The 19663-nt window shown below is 39.4% G+C and overlaps 1 protein-coding gene across 1 annotated transcript in view; it reads right to left on the bottom strand.

The window, feature by feature from the left end:
• CCDC34 (coiled-coil domain containing 34) overlaps positions 1-19663 on the bottom strand; it is a gene marked incomplete at its 5' end in the record, with an annotated part of 50551 nt that overhangs the window by 30296 nt on the left and 592 nt on the right. Inside the window, 2 exons of the mRNA XM_082629209.1 lie at positions 839-946; positions 14742-14877. Of these exons, the coding sequence (XP_082485335.1) occupies positions 839-946; positions 14742-14877 (244 nt within the window). The remainder of the gene's footprint in view (positions 1-838; positions 947-14741; positions 14878-19663) is intronic.

Raw genomic sequence — 19663 nt, 5'->3', positions numbered from 1 at the left:
ATGGAATGAAGGGCAGCACAGGTGGAAGGAGACGTGGCTCGGAGAGCAGAGAGTAGAAGGTATTTGACCAACCAGGCTAGAACAGTTCAAATGTTATTCAGAGGACAGTGGGGAATCATGAAAGATATATTTTGAACTGAGGGATGACACTTGACTTTTTGGCAAGATTAGTCTGGCAAGGACACAGAGGATGAAGTCATATTTCGGGGCATTTTTAAGCATCAGGTACTGATCTAGCTGCTGGATAACTGAACAAAAGAGGCAGAAATCCCTGCCCTTATGGGGCTTACATTTCAGTATGGGGAAATAAATGAATAAGTTGAAAAATGTAATGAGACCTGACAGGAAGAGATCACAAACAGGAGAGTGGTGACTGTAAAGAAAAGGCGAGGATGATTAGAAACAAAAGAATTCTGATTATGCCTAGGTGATTGAGATGATAGTAGTACTAATATCAGAAATCAAGGAGTCAGAATGATGGTTCTATCAGAGGAGAATGGATAAAAATGGGTTGTTTTAGATTTGCAGGTCCAGAGGTCCCTACCAACCTAACAGATGAAAATCCAAGGCTCTGGGAGGTCAGGTCTGGAGATACGAACTTCATGACTACCTGCAGTCAGATACGAGTGGAAGCCACATGAGGGAGAAGGGAGAGAAGCAGAGAGCAAAGGGCAAAAGATTTGATAAATGTCCCTGAGGGGAGAAAAAAAAAAATCCGGTCAGAGAAGAAAGAAAGAATCTAAGAGAAAATGAGAAAACATAGGTAATGACAAGGAGTAACAGGAAGAAGACTTTGCAAAGGAAACGTCAGTATGTGGGCACACATTTTTCTCCTTACCTGTTCATTCTTTTTCTGAACCCATTCCTTGTGCTTTTCTTCAGCAATTATCTTTCTCTTTTCACGTTTTTCCACTTCTTTCTTTTTCTCTAGCTGTTGATTTAATTCCTGTGGATTTTATTCAAGCAAAAGGCAACATTTAATAGAAGTACTCAACCTCACACACTTTTTAAAAATGTCTGAGGTTAACCAAATTAAACAAGAATATAGTTTCCTTTATAGAAAATATACCACTAGTGACAATAACTAACTTAAGCAACTAGTCTATGATGAAAGGAAGGCATTGGTAAAAAGTGTAAGTCATTTTCTAGAAATGCAAATAATTGCTTGGCAGCAAAACACTAGTTTCTTAGACTAAACTTCAGCTAAATTACCCTCATTGAAATCAACTTTCCCACACATAAATTTTGGCTTCACTGTACACTACTGGCAGACGCTCAAGAAAATTGCAACTTTTTTACAGTTATAAAAAGCTTCTAGATTCTTGATGAAGATAAAGGGTAGGAATTAAATAATCCCTAAATTAAACTTTTAATTCAGAGTTACACCAAAGAAGAAATGTAGGGGAAAAAAGGATCCAGATTTTTCTTTGCTGATTTTATAGCTGCTGGAGTGTAAAACAAAACCACATTCATATCCTAGATTATTTAACTGCCTTGCTGTCACTCGAATCTACACGTTTGGGCATTTCCTCAGGAGAAAGAATGTGGAAAGTATGGCCAAATAAAACTACAAGCTGAATGCCACCACTCTGTCACTCATCAGTTAAATTACTGCATTAGTTGAGAATGCTGTTCAAACTAGACTCCTAGGACTCTACTACCATAATTACTGGTTATTTTTCTTCTCTCTCCTTAGATACCAGAAATCGGATACTTTTATATGTCTTCCACTGGACCTCACTCCTCATCCCCATGCCTCCCTTTCCCAAGGACCTCAGCATGGGTGGCAGTGAGAAAGACAATTTTTCAACTCTCAGACAATTCCACTGTGTTAAATGAAATGAAGATAAAACTTGACACCAAGAACATATCTTGTGTACTTGAGAACAACTGGTCTAAGGATACCTGTCTTCCGTGATCTCTCATCCTAGAATTCTGCTGCATCGGAAATAGCTTCCCTCACTCATTCAGAGTCTTCCAACTTTTAAACACTATACTCCCCCCATCCCCCCAAAGTAAAATATCCATCTTGGTTTTAAAAGGACTCTTCATTACCTCTGCAGCTGCTATCCCTTGATTATTCACTTAATACTTTTTTTTTTTTTAATGGAGCACTTACTATAAAGATAGCAAGAACTGAGATGCAGGGATGAAATTCCAGAAGTCTCTGATGTAATCTAACTCCGTATACACAAAATAATGAAGTGCTGCATTGTGAGATACTGTGTAGAATAAGAGCTCAGAAAAGGTAATGGAAAGGAAGGGAAGATGGGAGGAGAAAGAGTATGGTCCAGGGTAGTAAAAAAATGAGCACCATGAGAGGAACAGTGAAGAGATGGTTAACTAGAATGGGGAGGGGAGGTGACTAGAAAGTCACACTGTGGTACTAACTAGATGGAAAAAGGTCTTTTGAGACAGGCACAGTAAATTAAGCACTATGAAGCAGGAATACATGGCAAAAGAGATAATTTAAAACTCTTAATGATAAAGGTTGAAAACTGCATTTGAAGGGATCAGAACTATTATGAGGGAGACTGACTAGGAGGTTGCCACAGTACATGAGTTGGAAGGGGACAAAAGTCTGGACTAGTGTCACGAAACAAGGGGGAAGTGCATGTGCATGACAGACTAGATATAGATTTGACAACCACATTTTCCAAAAAAGTCCTAAATTTGATCGTCAAGAAAATTATTTAAATATACAACTAAAGATAGGACTGGTTACATTTATGTACCCTTTAAAATTCTTCATATAATTAAACTCAAAAGTCAGAAAAAAAATCAGACATTGTATTCCTATTTTATGGTTCACAAATTTTAGTTAATGCTGACATAAGACTTAAAGATGAAGGAAGGGTCAAAAGTACCTAGAAAATGCTACCACTGACCCAAACAGTGCTCTAATCTCAGGATGTCTGTTCAAGTGATTTGCAACCTCAGAATATACATCACATTCTGAGAAACAACCCTCCCTGCCAAGGCTGGCCCCCCTCAGAATTTCCCACCTTAAATGCCTCCATCTTTTTGCCACCAAGGCCAGCCTCTTCCAGACACAGCTGGAGTCTTCTCTCACAAGGCCCCTATGTCATCTTCTGGTACACCACTGAATTTCAACAGAATTATATATCTTCGCACAGAGTAAACACTTGATTATAGAAAACCAACATCCAAAGAGGATCCTAAACATGCATTTTTAATTTCAATAGCTTTTGCTGACTTACAAAGAAAGTTTTACCCTAAAGGTAACAATCAGAAAAACTCAATATCTCAGTTCCACCAACTCTATATCCTGCCCCATTCCTTCATTAAGGGCTGATGAATGAATCAAAGTCCAAAGCATGATGGTGAAAAAAAAAAAAGCACCTGAATTATTCACAAATTAGATAATTTTTATAATTTAGAATAGACGATACTAAAATGTTAAAGCAAATGTTAAAAATTAAAATTACCCAAAGGCCATAGAGAATTTAAGGCAGTCTGCTAAAGAATTTTTTTAAATAATAAAAATATAAGTAAAATTTACATGCCCTACAAAACCAATATGCTAGCTTTTCACAATACTAATGTTCAATATTTACCACATTTTATCACAACATAGTTACAAATGTAAAAAAAATTGTAAGCATAATTTTGATGAGTTAAAATAATTTTTAACTCAATCTTACAGGGATATCTGCAACAAATCTAAATGTTGCTGAAATCAAATTTATGACGGGATGATCTTTTTAATGACCCAATTACCTTTAAATTTTCCTTCAAGATTTCAAGGAAGAATATAAGAAAGTCAGGGTAAATTTAAAATTAAATACTAAGTCTGACCCCTTTATTTCTAAAATGCATCTTGGTATTGTAGAAAAAAACATTTATTGAATTGGAAGTCAAAAAAACTAGGATCCAGTCCCAGCTTTGCCACTAACTGAAAAAACCTTGGCAAAGCTACTCTCTGGCCCTCATGTTTTAATAGGGATCTGAGATGAACTGTTCCTTGTGGTTAAAAATCTGTGCTTTTAATGATATGATTTATAAATAAGTTACAGAATACAGTAAATAAGGACAGAAAATAAGGAAAACATGACTTAGAAAATAAAACAAAGGGAAAGGCATGAAAAAAATGTGAATACCGCAATAGCTCAAAATAATTTTATACCAAAGTGAGTAGTTTACCCATATGTTATGATATCCCTGGCATAACTGATATGGTTAAGACTCATGCTAAAATATTTTAACTGCTTCAGAGTTAAGTAATGACATAGATATAAGAAATGTCCAACTACTAAATATATGAAAAGGTTTAAATCATTCAATTATACTCTGCTACCTGCTTAATCATTGAGGTAGGGACTTTATATTCATTATTTTAATCTGTTCTCAAAATAAGTCTTCAGTAGTTACTATCATCTCCTTTAACACGTAACAACAACTAACTTTTACTAAGTGCTTCCTATATATTAGGCCACATCCTACTGTTCACTTAGTCCCCAGAACACTATGAGGTGAATGTTATTCTCCCCTTTCACTGATAATCCAGGCAGAGAGAGGTTAAAGATCCAAGGTCTCAGTTTTGAATCCAGGATGTACAACTCAAGAATTTATGCTTTTAACCTCTCTACTACTGCCTCTCTAACATCTGGCTTATAGATGAAGAGACTGAGGCTCAGAGAAGTTAAGTAACTTTTCCAAGATCACAGATTTAGAACAGCAAGACTAGAATTTGAGCCTAGTTCCATGTTACTCCAAAGCCCAGGGTTCCTTATAATTTAGTGTAATTTAATTAACTTTATTGTAATGCTGACTCTAAAAATGACTTGAAGTGATCCTCCTTTTCTTAGTGTAACAAGTGACTTCTAGTGAGGCTAGAGATAAAGCTAAATACCATAAACTGAGCTCCACAATACCACTGATTCACTAAATCAGTGTTTTGCAAACTGAGTCTAAAACCAATGTCTGGGTTATGACTAGCCTTTAAAAAAAGAAGGAAAAGAAAAGAAAAATTAGAATAAAATAGAATATTGCCAGGTTCTGCACAAAATTAAGATATTTCAGATACATATGTAAGCAGGCATTACATATATGTATGCATTTGTGTGTGACATGAAGTAAAGTAGATTTCTCACTGTGAACAAATATTTTGAAAGTTACTAAACTAAATAATGGAATTAGTAATGTTAAAACTTGAGGTTGAAGTAAGAGAAGTAAGAGTCTGGGGTCTCAACAACACACTAATTCTGAAAATAAATGTAAAAGTATTTAGAAGGCTATGACCAAAGAGAGTGACCAAGACGATGGAGGAGAGAGACCCTGAGCTCACCTCCTCACAAGCACAACAAAAAAATCACAACTATCTACAGAACAACAATCAATGAAAAAGACTGGAACCTACCAGAAAAGATCTTCTACCACTAAAGACATAAAGAAGGAACCACAATGACAAGTAGGAGGGACAGACTCACATTACTCCCAAGGGTGGGCAACCCACAAAGTAGAGAACAAATACACTGCAGGGCTTCCCTGGTGGCGCAGTGGTTGAGAGTCTGCCTGCCAATGCAGGGGACACGGGTTCGTGACCCGGTCTGGGAAGATCCCACATGCCGCGGAGCAGCTAGGCCCGTGAGCCATGGCCGCTGAGCCTGCGTGTCTGGAGCCTGTGCTCCGCAACAGGAGAGGCCACAACAGTGAGAGGCCTATGTACTGCAAAAAAAAAAAAAAAAAAACGAAAGAAACTGCAAAGGCTCTCCCACAGGAATGACAGTTCTGAGCGCCAGGTAAGGCTCCCCAGCCCTGGGGTCCAGCACTGGGAATATGAGTCCCCAGAGCATTTGGCTTTGACGGTCAGCAGGTCTTAACTGCAGGAGCCCCACAGAATTGGGGGAAAAGAGATTTCAAACTTAAAGGGTGCATACAAAATATTATGCATACTGGGACCCAGGGCAAAAGCAGTAATTTGATAGGAGCCTGGGTCAGACCTACCTACTGGTCTTGGAGAGTCTCCTAGGGAGGCATGAGGTGGCTGTGACTCACCCTGGGGACATGGACACTGGTGACAGACACATTTGAGGGCATTCAGCTGTGTGAGCTGATGGAGGCTGCCATCTTAGCTCACTATCACCGAGACCTGGACCCACCCAAAACCCTGTAGGTGCCAGTGCTGGGATGCTCCCGGCCAAACAACTAACTGAACAGAGACACAGACTCACCTACCAACAGACAGGCTGCCTAAAGACTTCCTGAACAAACAGCCACCTACAGACAAGGCCCTAAACACAGCTTTCCCCATCAGAGGGCCAAGACCCAGCTCTACCCACGAGTGGGCAGGCACAGGTCCTTCCCACCAGGAAGCCTGCACAAGCCTCTGGACCACCTCATCCACCAGGGGCCAGACCAGAAGCAAGAAAACTACAATACCACAGGTCACACACTGAGTCCAGCAACAGCAAGCCAGACCCTACCCTGGGACCGCCTGGGCCCTGGACCTGCCCACTAGCAGGCTAACGTAACCTTTGGGACACCTTAGACCCCATACCCAACTGTGTCAGGAGCCAGCCCCCCAACACCAGATTTAAAACAAGCTCTGGTATCCCTGGGCCCTGAAGCCAGGCTCCAGGACCCAGCTCTGTCTGCCAGTAGTCCTGCACTAACCCCAGGATCTGGTTTCACCTGCCAGTAGGTGGGCAACACTCCAGAGTCTTCAGGATCCTGACTCCAGCCACCAGTGAGCCAGCACTACCCCCAGGACCCGCTAAGGTTCTGCAAAAGCTGCCTCACGACCAGGCTCCACTAAACAACAGCCAGCAGCATCCACACAAGGCAGTGCCTGGCAACCAAATAGACTAGTGGCCAACCAAGCCTACTAGACCACCCACACAGTCAGCCTGCCAGAACAGAAGGACCTGTGCAGGCATATAGCTTGGGTGACAAGACAGGAGTGCACTGCTGGAACACATAGGACGTCTCCTATAGAAGACTACTTCTGCAAGGTCGAGAAAGGTAACTACCCTGCCACATACATAAAAATACAAATACCAACAGAGACAGCAAATGAATATGTTCCAGATGAAGGAACAAGATAAAACCCCAAAAGAATGAAGTGAAGTGGAGATAGGCAATCTACCCGAGAAAGAGTTAAGAGTAATGATCATAAAGATGAGGAAAGAACTTGAGAGGAGAATGGATGCCAGAGTGAGAACTTAGAAGTTTTTAACAAAGAGTTAGAAAACATAAAGAACAGCCAAACAGAGATGAGTACAATAACTGAAAGGAAAAATACCCTAGAAGGAATCAATAGTAGACTAAATGAGGCAGAAGAACAGATCTGTGAGCTGGAAGATAGAGTAGTAGAAATCACTGCCACTGAAGAGAAAACAGAATGAAAAGAAATGAGGACAGTATAAGAGACATCTGAGACAATATCAAGCATACAAATATTTTCAATATAGGGGTGACAGAAGGATAAGAGAGAGAGAAAGGGCCAGAGAAAATATTTAAAGACATAATAGCTGAAAACTTCCCTAACCTGGGAAAGGAAAATGTTACCCAAGGCCAAGTAGCACAGTGTCCCATACAAGATGAACCTAAAGAGGAACACACCAAGACACACTGTAACCAAAATGACAAAAATTAAAGATAAAGAGAGAATATTAAAAGCAGCAAGGGAAAAGCAACAAATAACATACAAGGGAACTCCCTTAAGGCTATCCACTGAGTTTTCAGCAGAAATTCTGCAGGCCAGAAGGGAGTGGCATGATATATTTAAAGTGATGAAAGTGATGAAACCTACAACCAAGAATGCTCTACTCAGCAAGGCTCTCATTCAGATTACATGGAGAAATCAAAAACTTTTCAGACAAGCAAAAGCTAAAAGAATTCAGCACCACCAAACCAGTGTTACAACAAATGTAAAAGAAACTTCTCTAGGCGAAAAAAAAGGCCACAACTAGAAACAAGAAAATTACAAAATGAAAAAGCTCCCTGGTAAAGGCAAACATACAGTAAAGGTAGGAAAATATCCACACACAAACATGATATCAAAACCAGCAATCGTGAGAACAAATTACAAATGCAAGATATTTGAAATGCATTTGAAATTAAGAGACCAGCAACTTAAACCTTGTGTATACAGACAGAATGCTATATCAAAGCCTCATGGGAACCACCAACAAAAAAATCTACAATAGATACACACACAAAATAGAAAAAGTAACCAAACACACCTCTAAAGATAGTCATCAAATCAGTGGAAGAGAACAAAAGAGAAATGGAAGAAAAAACCTACAAAAACAAATCCTAAACAATTAACAAGATGGCAAGAAGAACATACATATCGATAATTACATTAAATGTAGATGAACTAAATGCTCCAACCAAAAGATATAGACTGGCTGAATGCATACAAAAATAAGACCCATATATGTGCTGTCTACAAGAGACACACTTCAGATCTAGGGACACATATTAAAAGTGAGGGGATGGAAAAAGGTATTCCATGAAAATGGAAATCAAAAAAAAGCTGTAGTAGCAAAACTCATACCAGACAAAATAGACTTTAAGATAAAGACTGTTACAAGAGACAAGGACACTACATAATGATCAAGGGATCAATCCACGAAGAAGATATAACAATGGTAAATATATATGCACCCAACACAGGAGCACCACAATATATAAGGCAACTGGTAACAGCCATAAAAGGAGAAATCAACAGTAACACAATAATAGTGGGGGACTTTAAAATCCCACTTACATCACTGAACAGATCATCCAGACAGAAAATCAGTAAGGAAACACAGGCCTTAAATGACACTTTAGACCAGATAGACTTAATTGATATTTATAGAACATTCCATTGAGAGCAGCAGACTACATATTCTTCTCAAGTGCACATGGAACATTCTCCAGGACAGATCACATGCTGGGCCACAAAGCAAACCTTGGTAAATTTAAGAAAGCTGAAATCATATCAATCATCTTTTCTGAGCACAACACTATGAGATGAGAAATCAACTGCAAGAAAAAAAGTGTAAAAAACACAAACATGTGGAGGCTAAGCAATATGTTACTAAACATAGATCACTGAAGAAGTCAAAGTGGAAATAAAGAAAAAAACTTAGAGACAAACGAAAATGAAAACACAATGATCCGAAAGCTTTGAGACGTAACAAAAGCAGTTCTAAGAGGAAAGTTTATGTCAATACAAATTTACCTCAGGAAACAAGAAAATCTCAAATAAACAACCTAACCTTACACCTAAAGCAACCAGAGAAAAAACAAACAAAACCCAAAGTTAGTAGAAGGAAAGAAATCATAAAGACCAGAGTAGAAATAAATGAAATAGACACAAAGAAAACAATAGAAAAGATCAATGAAAGTAAAAACTGGTTCTTTGAAAAGATAAACAAAATTGATTAACCATTAGCCAGACTCATCAAGAAAAAAAGGGAGAGGGCTGAAATTAATAAAATTAGAAATGATAATGAGAAGTTACAACTGACACCACAGAAATACAAAGGATCATAAGAGACTACTACTACAAGCAACTATATGTCAATAAATGGACAACCTAGAAGAAACGGACAAACTCTCAGAAAGGTGCAATCTTCCAGGACTGAACCAGAAGAAATAGAAAATACGAACAGACCAGTCACAAGTACTGAAACTGAAACTGTGATTAAAAAATTCCCAACAGGGCTTCCGTGGTGGCGCAGTGGTTGAGAATCCGCCTGCCGATGCAGGGGACGCGGGTTCGTGCCCCGGTCCGGGAGGATCCCGCATGCCGCGGAGCGGCTGGGCCCATGAGCCAAGGTCGCTGAGCCTGCGTGTCCAGAGCCTGTGCTCCGCAATGGGAGAGGCCACAACAGTGAGAGGCCTGCGTACCGAAAAAAAAAAAACTTCCCAACAAACAGAAGTCCGGACCAGATGACTTCACAGGTGAATTTTATAAAACATTTAGAGAAGAGTTAACATCTATCCTTCTGAAGCTATTCCAAAAAAAACTGGAGAGAAAGGAACACTCCCAAACTCATTCTATGAGGACACCATCACCCTGATACCAAAACCAGACAATGATACCACAAAAAAAGAAAATTACAGGCCAATATCACTGATGAACATAGATGCAAAAATCCTCAACAAAATACTAGCAAACAGAATCCAACAATACATTAAAAGGATCATACACCATGATCAAGTGGGATTTATCCCAGGGATGCAAGGATTCTTCAATATCCACAAATCAATCAGTGTGATACACCACATTAAAAAATTGAAGACTAACAACCATATCACCATCTCAATAGAGGCAGAAAAAACATTTGACAAAATTGTACACCCATTTATGATAAAAACTCTTCAGAAAGTGGGCTTAGAGGGAACCTACCTCAACAAACTAAAGGTCATATATGATAAACCCACAGCTAACATCATACTCAATGGTGAAAAGCTGAAAGCATTTCTTCTAGGATTTAGGAACAAGACAATGATGTCCACGTCGCCACTTTTATTCAGCATAGTTCTGGAAGTCCCAGCCACAGCAATCAGAGAAGAAAAAGAAATAAGAGGAATCCAAATTGGAAAAGAAGAAGTAAAACTGTCACTGTTTGCAGATGACATGATACTACACATAGAAAATCCTAATGATGCTACCAGAAAACTACTAGAGCTCATCAATGAATTTATTAAATTGCAGGATACAAAATTAATACACAGAAATCTGCTGCATGTCTATACACTAACAATGAAAGAGCAGAAAGAGAAATTAAGGAAACAATTCCATTTACCATCACATCAAAAAGAATAAAATACCTAGGAATAAACCTACCTAAGGAGCCAAAAGACCTGTACTCAGAAAACTATAAGACCCTGATGAAAGAAACCGAAGATGACACACACAGATGGAAAGATATACCATGTTCCTGGATTGGAAGAATCAATATTGTCTAAATGACTACACTACCCAAGGCAATCTACAGATTCAATGTAATCCCTATCAAATTACCAATGGCATTTTTCATAGAACTAGAACAAAAGAATCTTAAAACTTGTAAGGAAATACAAAAGACCCCAAATAGCCAAAAGACCCCAGTAGCAGTCCTGAGAAAGAAAAACAGTGCAAGAGGAAATCTGGCTCCCTGACTTCAGGCTATACTACAAAGCTACAGTAATCAAAACAGTATGGTATTGGTGCAAAAAACAGAAATATAGTTCAATGGAACAGGATAGAAAGCCCAGAAATAAACCCACGCACCTATGGTCAATTAATCTTTGACAAAACAGGCAAGAATATACAATGGAGAAAAGACAGTCTCTTCAATAAGTGGTGCTGGGAAAACTGGATAGCTACATGTAAATGAATAATATTAGACTGTTCTCTAACACCATATACAAAAATAAACTCAAAAAGGATTAAAGCCCGAAATGTAAAGCCAGTTACTATAAAACTCTTAAAGGAAAACATAGGCAGAACACTCTTTGACATAAACTGCAGCAATATTTTTTTGGATCTGTCTTTTATAGTAATGGAAACAAAAGCAAAAACAAATAAATGGGACCTAATTAAACTTAAAAGCTTATACACACAGCAAAGGAAACCATAAACAAAAAGAAAAGACAACCTACGGAATGGGAGAAAATATTTGCAAATGATACAACGAAACAAGGGATTAATTTCCAAAATATACAAAAAGCTCATACAGCTTAATATCAAAAAAAAGAAACAACAGAATCAAAAAATAGGCAGAAAACGTAAATAGACATTTCTCCAAAGACATACAGATGGCCCACAGGCACATGAAAAGATTCTCAACATCGCTAATTACAGAGAAATGCAAATCAAAACTACAATAAAGTATCATCTCATTCTGGTCAGAACGGCCATCATCAAAAAATCTACAAATAATAAATGCTGGAGAGGGTGAGGAGGAAAAGGAACCCTCCTACACTGTTGGTGGGAATGTAAATTGGTGTACCCATTAGGGAGAACAGTATGGAGGTTCCTTAAAAAATTAAAAATTGAGTTACCGTATGATCCAACAATTCCACTCCTGGGTATATATTCAGAACAGATGAAAACTCTTATTTGAAAAGATACATGCATCCCAATGTTCACAGCACCACTATTTCAAATAGCCAAGACATGGAAGCAACCTAAATGTTCATCAACAGATGAATGGATAAAAAAGATGTGGGGGATATATATACACACACACACACACACACACACACACGTGTATACACACACACACACACACACACTGAAATAGTACTCAGCCATAAAAATGAATGAAATAATGCCATTTGTAGCAACATGGATGGACCTAGAAATTATCAGACTAAGTAAAGTAAGTCAGACTGAGAAAGATAAGTATCATATGATATCACTTATATGTGGAATCTAAAAAAATGGTACAAATGAATGAATTTACAAAGCAGAAATAGACTCACAGACACAGAAAACAAACTTATGGTTACCAAAGGGGAAAGATGGGGAAAGGAAAAATTAGGAGTTTGGGATTAACAGATACACACTACTGTATATAAAATACATAAGCAACAAGGATTTACTCTATAGCACAGGGAACTATATTCAATATCTTGTAATAACCTATAATGGAAAAGAATCTGAAACTGTGTATATATATGTGTGCATATGTATATATAAAACCGAATCAGATTGCTATACATCTGAAACTAATACAACATTGTAAATCAACCATAATTCAATAAAAAAGAGAAAAAGACTGTGACTAGCAATGATATCAATAACAATACCAATAAAAACACCAGCCATCTTTATAATTTGTCTAATTTAATCCTCTAAAACAGGGGTCCCCCAACCCCCGGGCTGTGGACTAGTACTGGTCTGCAGCCTGTTAGGAACTGGGCTGCACAGCAGGAGGTGAGTGGTGGGCAAGTGAGCAAAGCTTCATCTGCCGCCCCCCATCGCTCGCATTACCGCCTGAACCATCCCCCCCCCCCAAATCCCTGGAAAAACTGTCTTCCATGAAACTGGCCCCTGGTGCCAAAAAGGCTGGGGACCGCTGCTCTAAAAAACCCTGTGACCAGATAGCATTATTTTATCTTTACTGTAGAGATGAGGAAATGGAAGTGTAAAAGTTTAAATAAGCCTGCCTGACATCAAACCATAAGGTCTTTCTCAAGTCCTGTGCCCTTCTAAGTAGAAACAAGTACTACTGTGTACTTTTCCAGGAATAAATTTGTATTTAGAATACAACGTATATTGCAATAGGGAACTTGCAGAATGTACTGGTTTCTACAATCATTTGAATCATGCCAAGACTGCCTACCTGGCTAGAAAGCCATCACAGAAAGAACAATTAGTTTCAAAACTGAAATGGAAAATTTACTCCAAGAAGATCATGGAGGGTGAAGTTTCAATTCCAAGGATTTTATAGTAACAGGGATAGTAATAGATTAGAATAAACTTAAATATGCAACAATAGTGAACTGGTTAACTATATTCTATTATATATTCAATACATTCTAAATATATTTTAATAATCTTAGCCATTTTTAAATGATGCTATAAAATATTTAATGATACAGAAACATATTAATAATGCAATAAGCAGAAAAAAGCAGGTTACAAAAGAGTGATCCTATTTATTAAAAACAAGACATATCCCTCACCACTCAAATCTACCTGGTTTCTGTGTCTGGATAGAGAGAATTCAGTTGGTCTAGATACTGGAGGATGCCAAACTATCCAAATCTATTTGGCTGCTCTGTTCTAAACAGCAAATGATAAGAGTTCAAAGAATGACGGATTCATATGAAAATGTATCTCAAACTATTTTTTGATTTTTGGACAGAGTTCAGAGAGAATCACAAATACAAAAATGTCCACAAGTGAGGCAGGGAGGCAAAGAGAAACTGAAAAAACCTGAAAGCCCAGAAGATTCCCATCTCCCAGCACAAACTCACTCCGGGGCACATGCTCTGAGTGATATGGGGATAGATTTCCAGCCTCTACTTTAATTTTTATTTCTCTTAAAAATTTTACCAAGTATATGCAGCTGACTTTAGTTAAATGTACATATGGTGACACTATACGAATATACATTTGCACATGTTTTTTAAAATTTACATAGAAGAAAATGTGGAAGGCTATATGCCATAATATTAACAATAGTTATGGGGAATTCCCTGGTGGCGCAGTGGTTGGGAGTCTGCCTGCCAATGCAGGGAACACAGGTTCGAGCCCTGGTCCGGGAAGATCCCACATGCCGCGGAGCAACTAAGCCCGTGCACCACAACTACTGAGCCTGCGCTCTAGAGCCCACATGCCACAACTACTGAAGCCCGCACGCCTAGAACCCATGCTCCATCCGCAACAAGAGAAGCCACCGCAATGAGAAGCCTGCACACCGCAACAAAGAGTAGCCCCCGCTTACCATGACTAGAAAAAGCCCAAGTGCAGCAACGAAGACTCATTGCAGCCAAAAATAAATAAATTTATTTTAAAAAAAAACAAAAACAAACAATAGTTAATCTTCAGGGGACAAGATTAGAGATTTTCATTTTCCTAATTATGCTTAGCTGTATTTTCCAAATGTTCTTATAATGAACATGTATTATTTCTCCAGTAAGTTATTAATATCAATATAGCAAACTGATACAAGAAAATGCAAGAAGTCTGTTGTGAGGGATAATAACACTAACATTTTAATTTCGACAGCAGCTCTACTTTGTGAGCTCATGGATTAAATAGAAAGAATACTGTCTAGTTTTACCTCTAGAGCCTTCCGTTGCAGACGGTCACGTTCTACTTTTTCTTTGCCAACAAACCACACTTCCCACGGTGTCAGGCTGCTTTCTGGTAACTGCACCTGTTTCTGTTCTTCTTGGTTATCTTCGGATGCAACCACACTATTGCAAAAGAGAGGATACTACAGCACGTGTACTCAAAACTCTTTGGCTTAGCAGTCAAAATCACTTAGCTGTACAATGAAAGCAGAATTCCACAACATATTTACAATACTGTGATTTTTATATATAAATATGCTGAATTAATCATAAATATACACTTGAAAAACAATGAACAGAAAGTCCAATGTTTGTATTAGTTGACCCTTCAGACTGCCTTTGAATTCTCTCATGTTCTAAAATCACACCCAGTCCATTTGCCTCAATTACAACAATTTTTTTTTATTCTTAAACATTTTATATCTGGACTGCTAATTACAACACATATTTCTAACCAGATCCTGGAGCAGACTTTTCCCTTTTCCTCCTTTAAATACTTCACGAAGGGAAGAATACATACCTACACAGCGAGGATGGTAAAGCTAATGTGGTAACAATTAAGGTTTTGGTGTGAGGGGTAGACAGAGTTCTTTACACTCTCAACTTTTCTGTAAGTTTGAAATTGTTTTGAAATAAATAGGTATCAAAAATATATGGTCCTTGTATTCTTTCATGTTTTGGTGGACTCCCTTTTGCCAGTTCTCAGATAGGGTGTCCACAGCTCCCCAGAGTTGGGTTACCTCCTACCATAGTCTCCACCACGAACCTCTGTCAGTCTGTCTCTTCTGGGTATGTGGAAAAGTAAGCACTCACTCAAGCTCAAAAGAAGAGGGGAGGAGAAGTACTGTGAGTACATACATACATAAAGAACACAGGGCCTTGGCCAGATACACAAGCCCCATAACGCAGGAAAAGCTGAACCATGAGCACCCATGGAAAGAAAGCTTGTTCAGGACCCGAGGCAGCTCAAAACACTACATTATTATAGACTCAGCCCCTCCTTGTCTCTAACATTCCTGCTTCAGGCAACCAATTGCCTCGTCCACTGCCATGCTCAGCTTTTTCTGCCTTGTAGCTTCCATTTACTTGCTTTTTTCTGCTGTTTCTTCATTCATCCGCGTCATTATGGAATTTGTATTCTAGTGGGAAAGGGACACTGTTGATGTGTCATTTATTTCCTAGATCTTTCCTTCTCAGTCTTGCAGAGCACCACCTCACCCTCCCGTAGCTTCCACTGTCACTAGGTGCTGATGAGGCCTGGATCGGGCATTCCAGGCTAGACCTTGCTCTTCAGCTCCAAACTTTCATTTTCAACCATCCGATAGACAGCTCCACTTAAATACCAAACGCAACCAGGCTAAAACAAGTCGAATCATCTACCACCCACTCACTACCCTCCCCATCAAGAAGAATCTCACTCCTCCTCTTATAACCCTACCTCGGTGAAGAGTACCAACACCCACCCAGTTAGCCAAGCCAGAAGCCAGATCTTTGACTCCAGCTTCCCGTCCACATTTGGTACCTCTAGGTCCCACACCCATATAATCACCCCACCCTGTCTGTTTTACTTCTTTCAGTTTTCTCAAGCCATTCTTCTCTTCTACAACCTCACAACTGCTGTCTGGTCATAACCGGCCTTTCTCCCTCCATTTCAAACTATTCTCCACTGTTGCCAGATTCATCCTTCAAATGCATCTGTCCGACATGTCACTCCCCATCTCAAAATTCTTCAGTGCTCCTCTGCCCATAGGATGGAATCCACACTCCATAGCCTGACACCCATGAATCGGCCCTGCTTAGCTTCCAGCCTCTTCTTCCACCAATAGCTGATCTGGACTCTACGTTTCAGTCTTATTGAACTTAGGCACGTTGATGAATATGCCACGCGCTTGTGCTCTGCAGCTTTGCTTAAAATTCTGAAATTCTTTTCCTCCACGTCCACACACGGCCAAAGTAAGAGTTTAGATTTGGGAGTAAAACATTTGGGTGAATCTCTACCTCCTGCTTCCTAGTTATGTACATTTTTAAACCTCTTTAAGCCTCGTTTCTCATCTGTTAAGTGGAGAAAATAGTAGTGGCTACCTCACAGGTACTGTGGCACAAACGATCCACACTAAAGCACTTGGTTCCAGGCACTCGGTAAGCATTTGGGACGTGTCAGTTAGTACTGCTAGGAGGAGTATAGCTAATTCCTGCTCTCCCTTTAAGATTTAGCTCAGGTTTTAATCTTTATTGCCTCATTCTGCAAAAAATCTGGACTAAGTGCCTTGGGCTTTCTGTCACTTGTCCATCTCTACCAGAAACCATGAATTCCTAACAGACGGAAAACATGTCTTAACTCATTTTTTATTTCAAGAGTCTAGCTTAGGGCCTAGAATATAGTAGGCTCCTAAGAGATGTTTGGTGAAAGAAGAAATCAGTGAGATGAGTGTTTTCTTTTTAAAATGACACCGTAGGGCTTCCCTGGTGGTGCAGTGGTTGAGAGTCCACCTGCCGATGCAGGGGACAGGGGTTTGTGCCCCAGTCCAGGAAGATCCCACATGCCGCGGAGCAACTGGGCCCGTGAGCCATGGCCGCTGAGCCTGCGCGTCCGGAGCCTGTGCTCCGCAACGGGAGAGGCCACAGCAGTGAGAGGCCCGCGTACCGCAAAAAAAAATAAATAAAATAAAATGACACTTTAAATATTACATTTCTTGCCTCATCAGTTTTAAAAAATATATTCAAAATGTGTGGCATATATACTACAGCTCTACTCATACTCAAGAGAGGCTTGATAAGCAGCTGTTTATGACCAAGACGTTTATTAAGGCACGGGTTTCCTAATGGGTTTCCAGGATAAAGCTGAACAAACAGCAGGCCCAATGCATATTATAAAAGACTCCAGGAAAATATTTCTCATTATCTTGTCTGAAGTCACCTGTGAGCTTTACCTCAGTGCTATCCAACACACCTGAAGGTCAGCGCGTCCTCTAAGCACAGCTCTATACACCGAAAATACCTGCAGCTCAACCCCATCATGTGCAGCTGATGCCTGAGTCTATCCCAAGAAAGCCTCACCTTATTAGTTTTGCCACAGTCAGATCCCTGTGGCAGGTGAAGGATGGGAAAAAAAAAAAAGGCATAAAATTCCACGCTCTGGTCCACAAGAGGATGCTCACTGCTACAGCTCAGGCACCTGCCCTCTTCATCCCATCACCCCCAAACTGTCAGGGCACCAACTAAAGGTGAGAAGTAAGGAGGAGGAATAAGGAAATGTTCTAAACACTTCTCTTTCCTGAAAAGAAGTGCTGGGTTTTCTAAAGCATTTGAAAACAATCACCACAACTATCTGTTCTCTAGGAAGTGGGAAATAGGCATTCCTTCAGCATATGTTTATTGAACACCTAATAAGCATCTGACACTTGCCACACACAGGCCTGACAATTCCTGCATTCTCTCCAGACCACATCCTACCTATTGCCTTGATTCAGAGGGGATGAACTGTGATAAGGAAGGCAGCTATGGCCCTGGGGTGTTACCAGCTCATTCGGGCTCTGGTTAAGGTTTGACATAAATATGACTGGCTCCTCTTGTAATGAGCTCCATTTGGTCAGGGCTTTGGCTCTTGGAAGCTAATGCAAGGTCTCAGTAGCTGAGCTGTAGTTTTGATGGCCATCATTCCTTGGGTTGCTAAACTGTCTACATTAGGCTTAGAAGGTATTTTCCAAAGCCTTGATATTTATTTTAAAAATCACTGAGACCAACTCAATCCTGAAGAATCTGTACAAAGGCCCACATGAAAATGGACTCCTGAAACTTTCTTGTTACAACCAGTCTGGGCAAGTGGCTTGCTTGATTACTTTTACTGACCTCCATTCCTACCAAAGTACTAATGTTTACTTCTCATTCTTAAGAGACTCACTGTTGTAACTGTGTATGTGAGTCACTTCATATGGTTCCATATTCCATTTACTCACTCTGTGTATGCATGTCTTATAGCAAAGGGGTTAAACTGGTTGCTTACACATAAAGCATGGGTTCTTTGGTCTGTATGTCTTAGATCTCCTGTATTGTGCCCTATGCAGCTTGACAATCAGAAACTTGTAAATGCTTCCTTTAGATGACATAATGAGTCTACCTCAGAATGGACCTGCATCACTAAGTCTGTCCCAGAAAAATCCTGCAGGGATAGGCCCTTTGCTCCTATTTCTTTATATCCAGCAATAGGCACGTGGCATAGGGAAGAAAAAACATGATCAATATACCTTGGGACTAGGCCCAGCTTTGCTAATAACTAGGTGTATGCCTTTGAATTAGACTTTTTATTTGTATTCGGAGCCAGTTTTGTTATCTGTAAAATGAGTGGCTGGATGTAGGCTTTAATTCCATGAGAGTAGAGACAATGCCTATCTTGTTTATGGGCCCCATATGGCACAAACTAAATGTTTGCCAAATGAACTGCAGAAATAAATAAATTAAGATGGCTTTAATAATACCTTTGATTCTAACATTCTCTGATTCAGTGACTTCTTTTCTACTGTTAAGTGCTCAGAGCAGACCCAACATTGTCTCTGGATGCTGAAGTTGACATTGCTAGCCTCCAAGCTTCAGCTCTTAATCTATGACATAAAAAGTATACTGCTTACTACAACATACTTCACTGACAATCAGATTTTTTTCAAAATAGCTCCAGGTATCACTAAGGTGCAATAAACTACATTTTGGTGTTAAGGGTTTGGACAAGAGTTCCAGTGTCCCCAATCTGTTTTCTGAGTTTTCATAAAACTCCTGAAATTGTAGCAAAATTTTATGTTTAAGACTAGGTGCGTTTCTCTGGAGAGCGAGACTGTAGTAATCATCACATTCTCAGGAAAAAAGGATTAAGAACGATGATAAATCTGTGGTCATGTGTAAGAACCGGCCCAAAGCA

The sequence above is a fragment of the Mesoplodon mirus genome, assembly GCF_964341445.2.
Source record: "Mesoplodon mirus genome assembly, chromosome: 7".
NCBI lineage: Eukaryota > Metazoa > Chordata > Mammalia > Artiodactyla > Ziphiidae > Mesoplodon > Mesoplodon mirus.
This window is presented reverse-complemented; position numbering and strand designations above follow the sequence as displayed.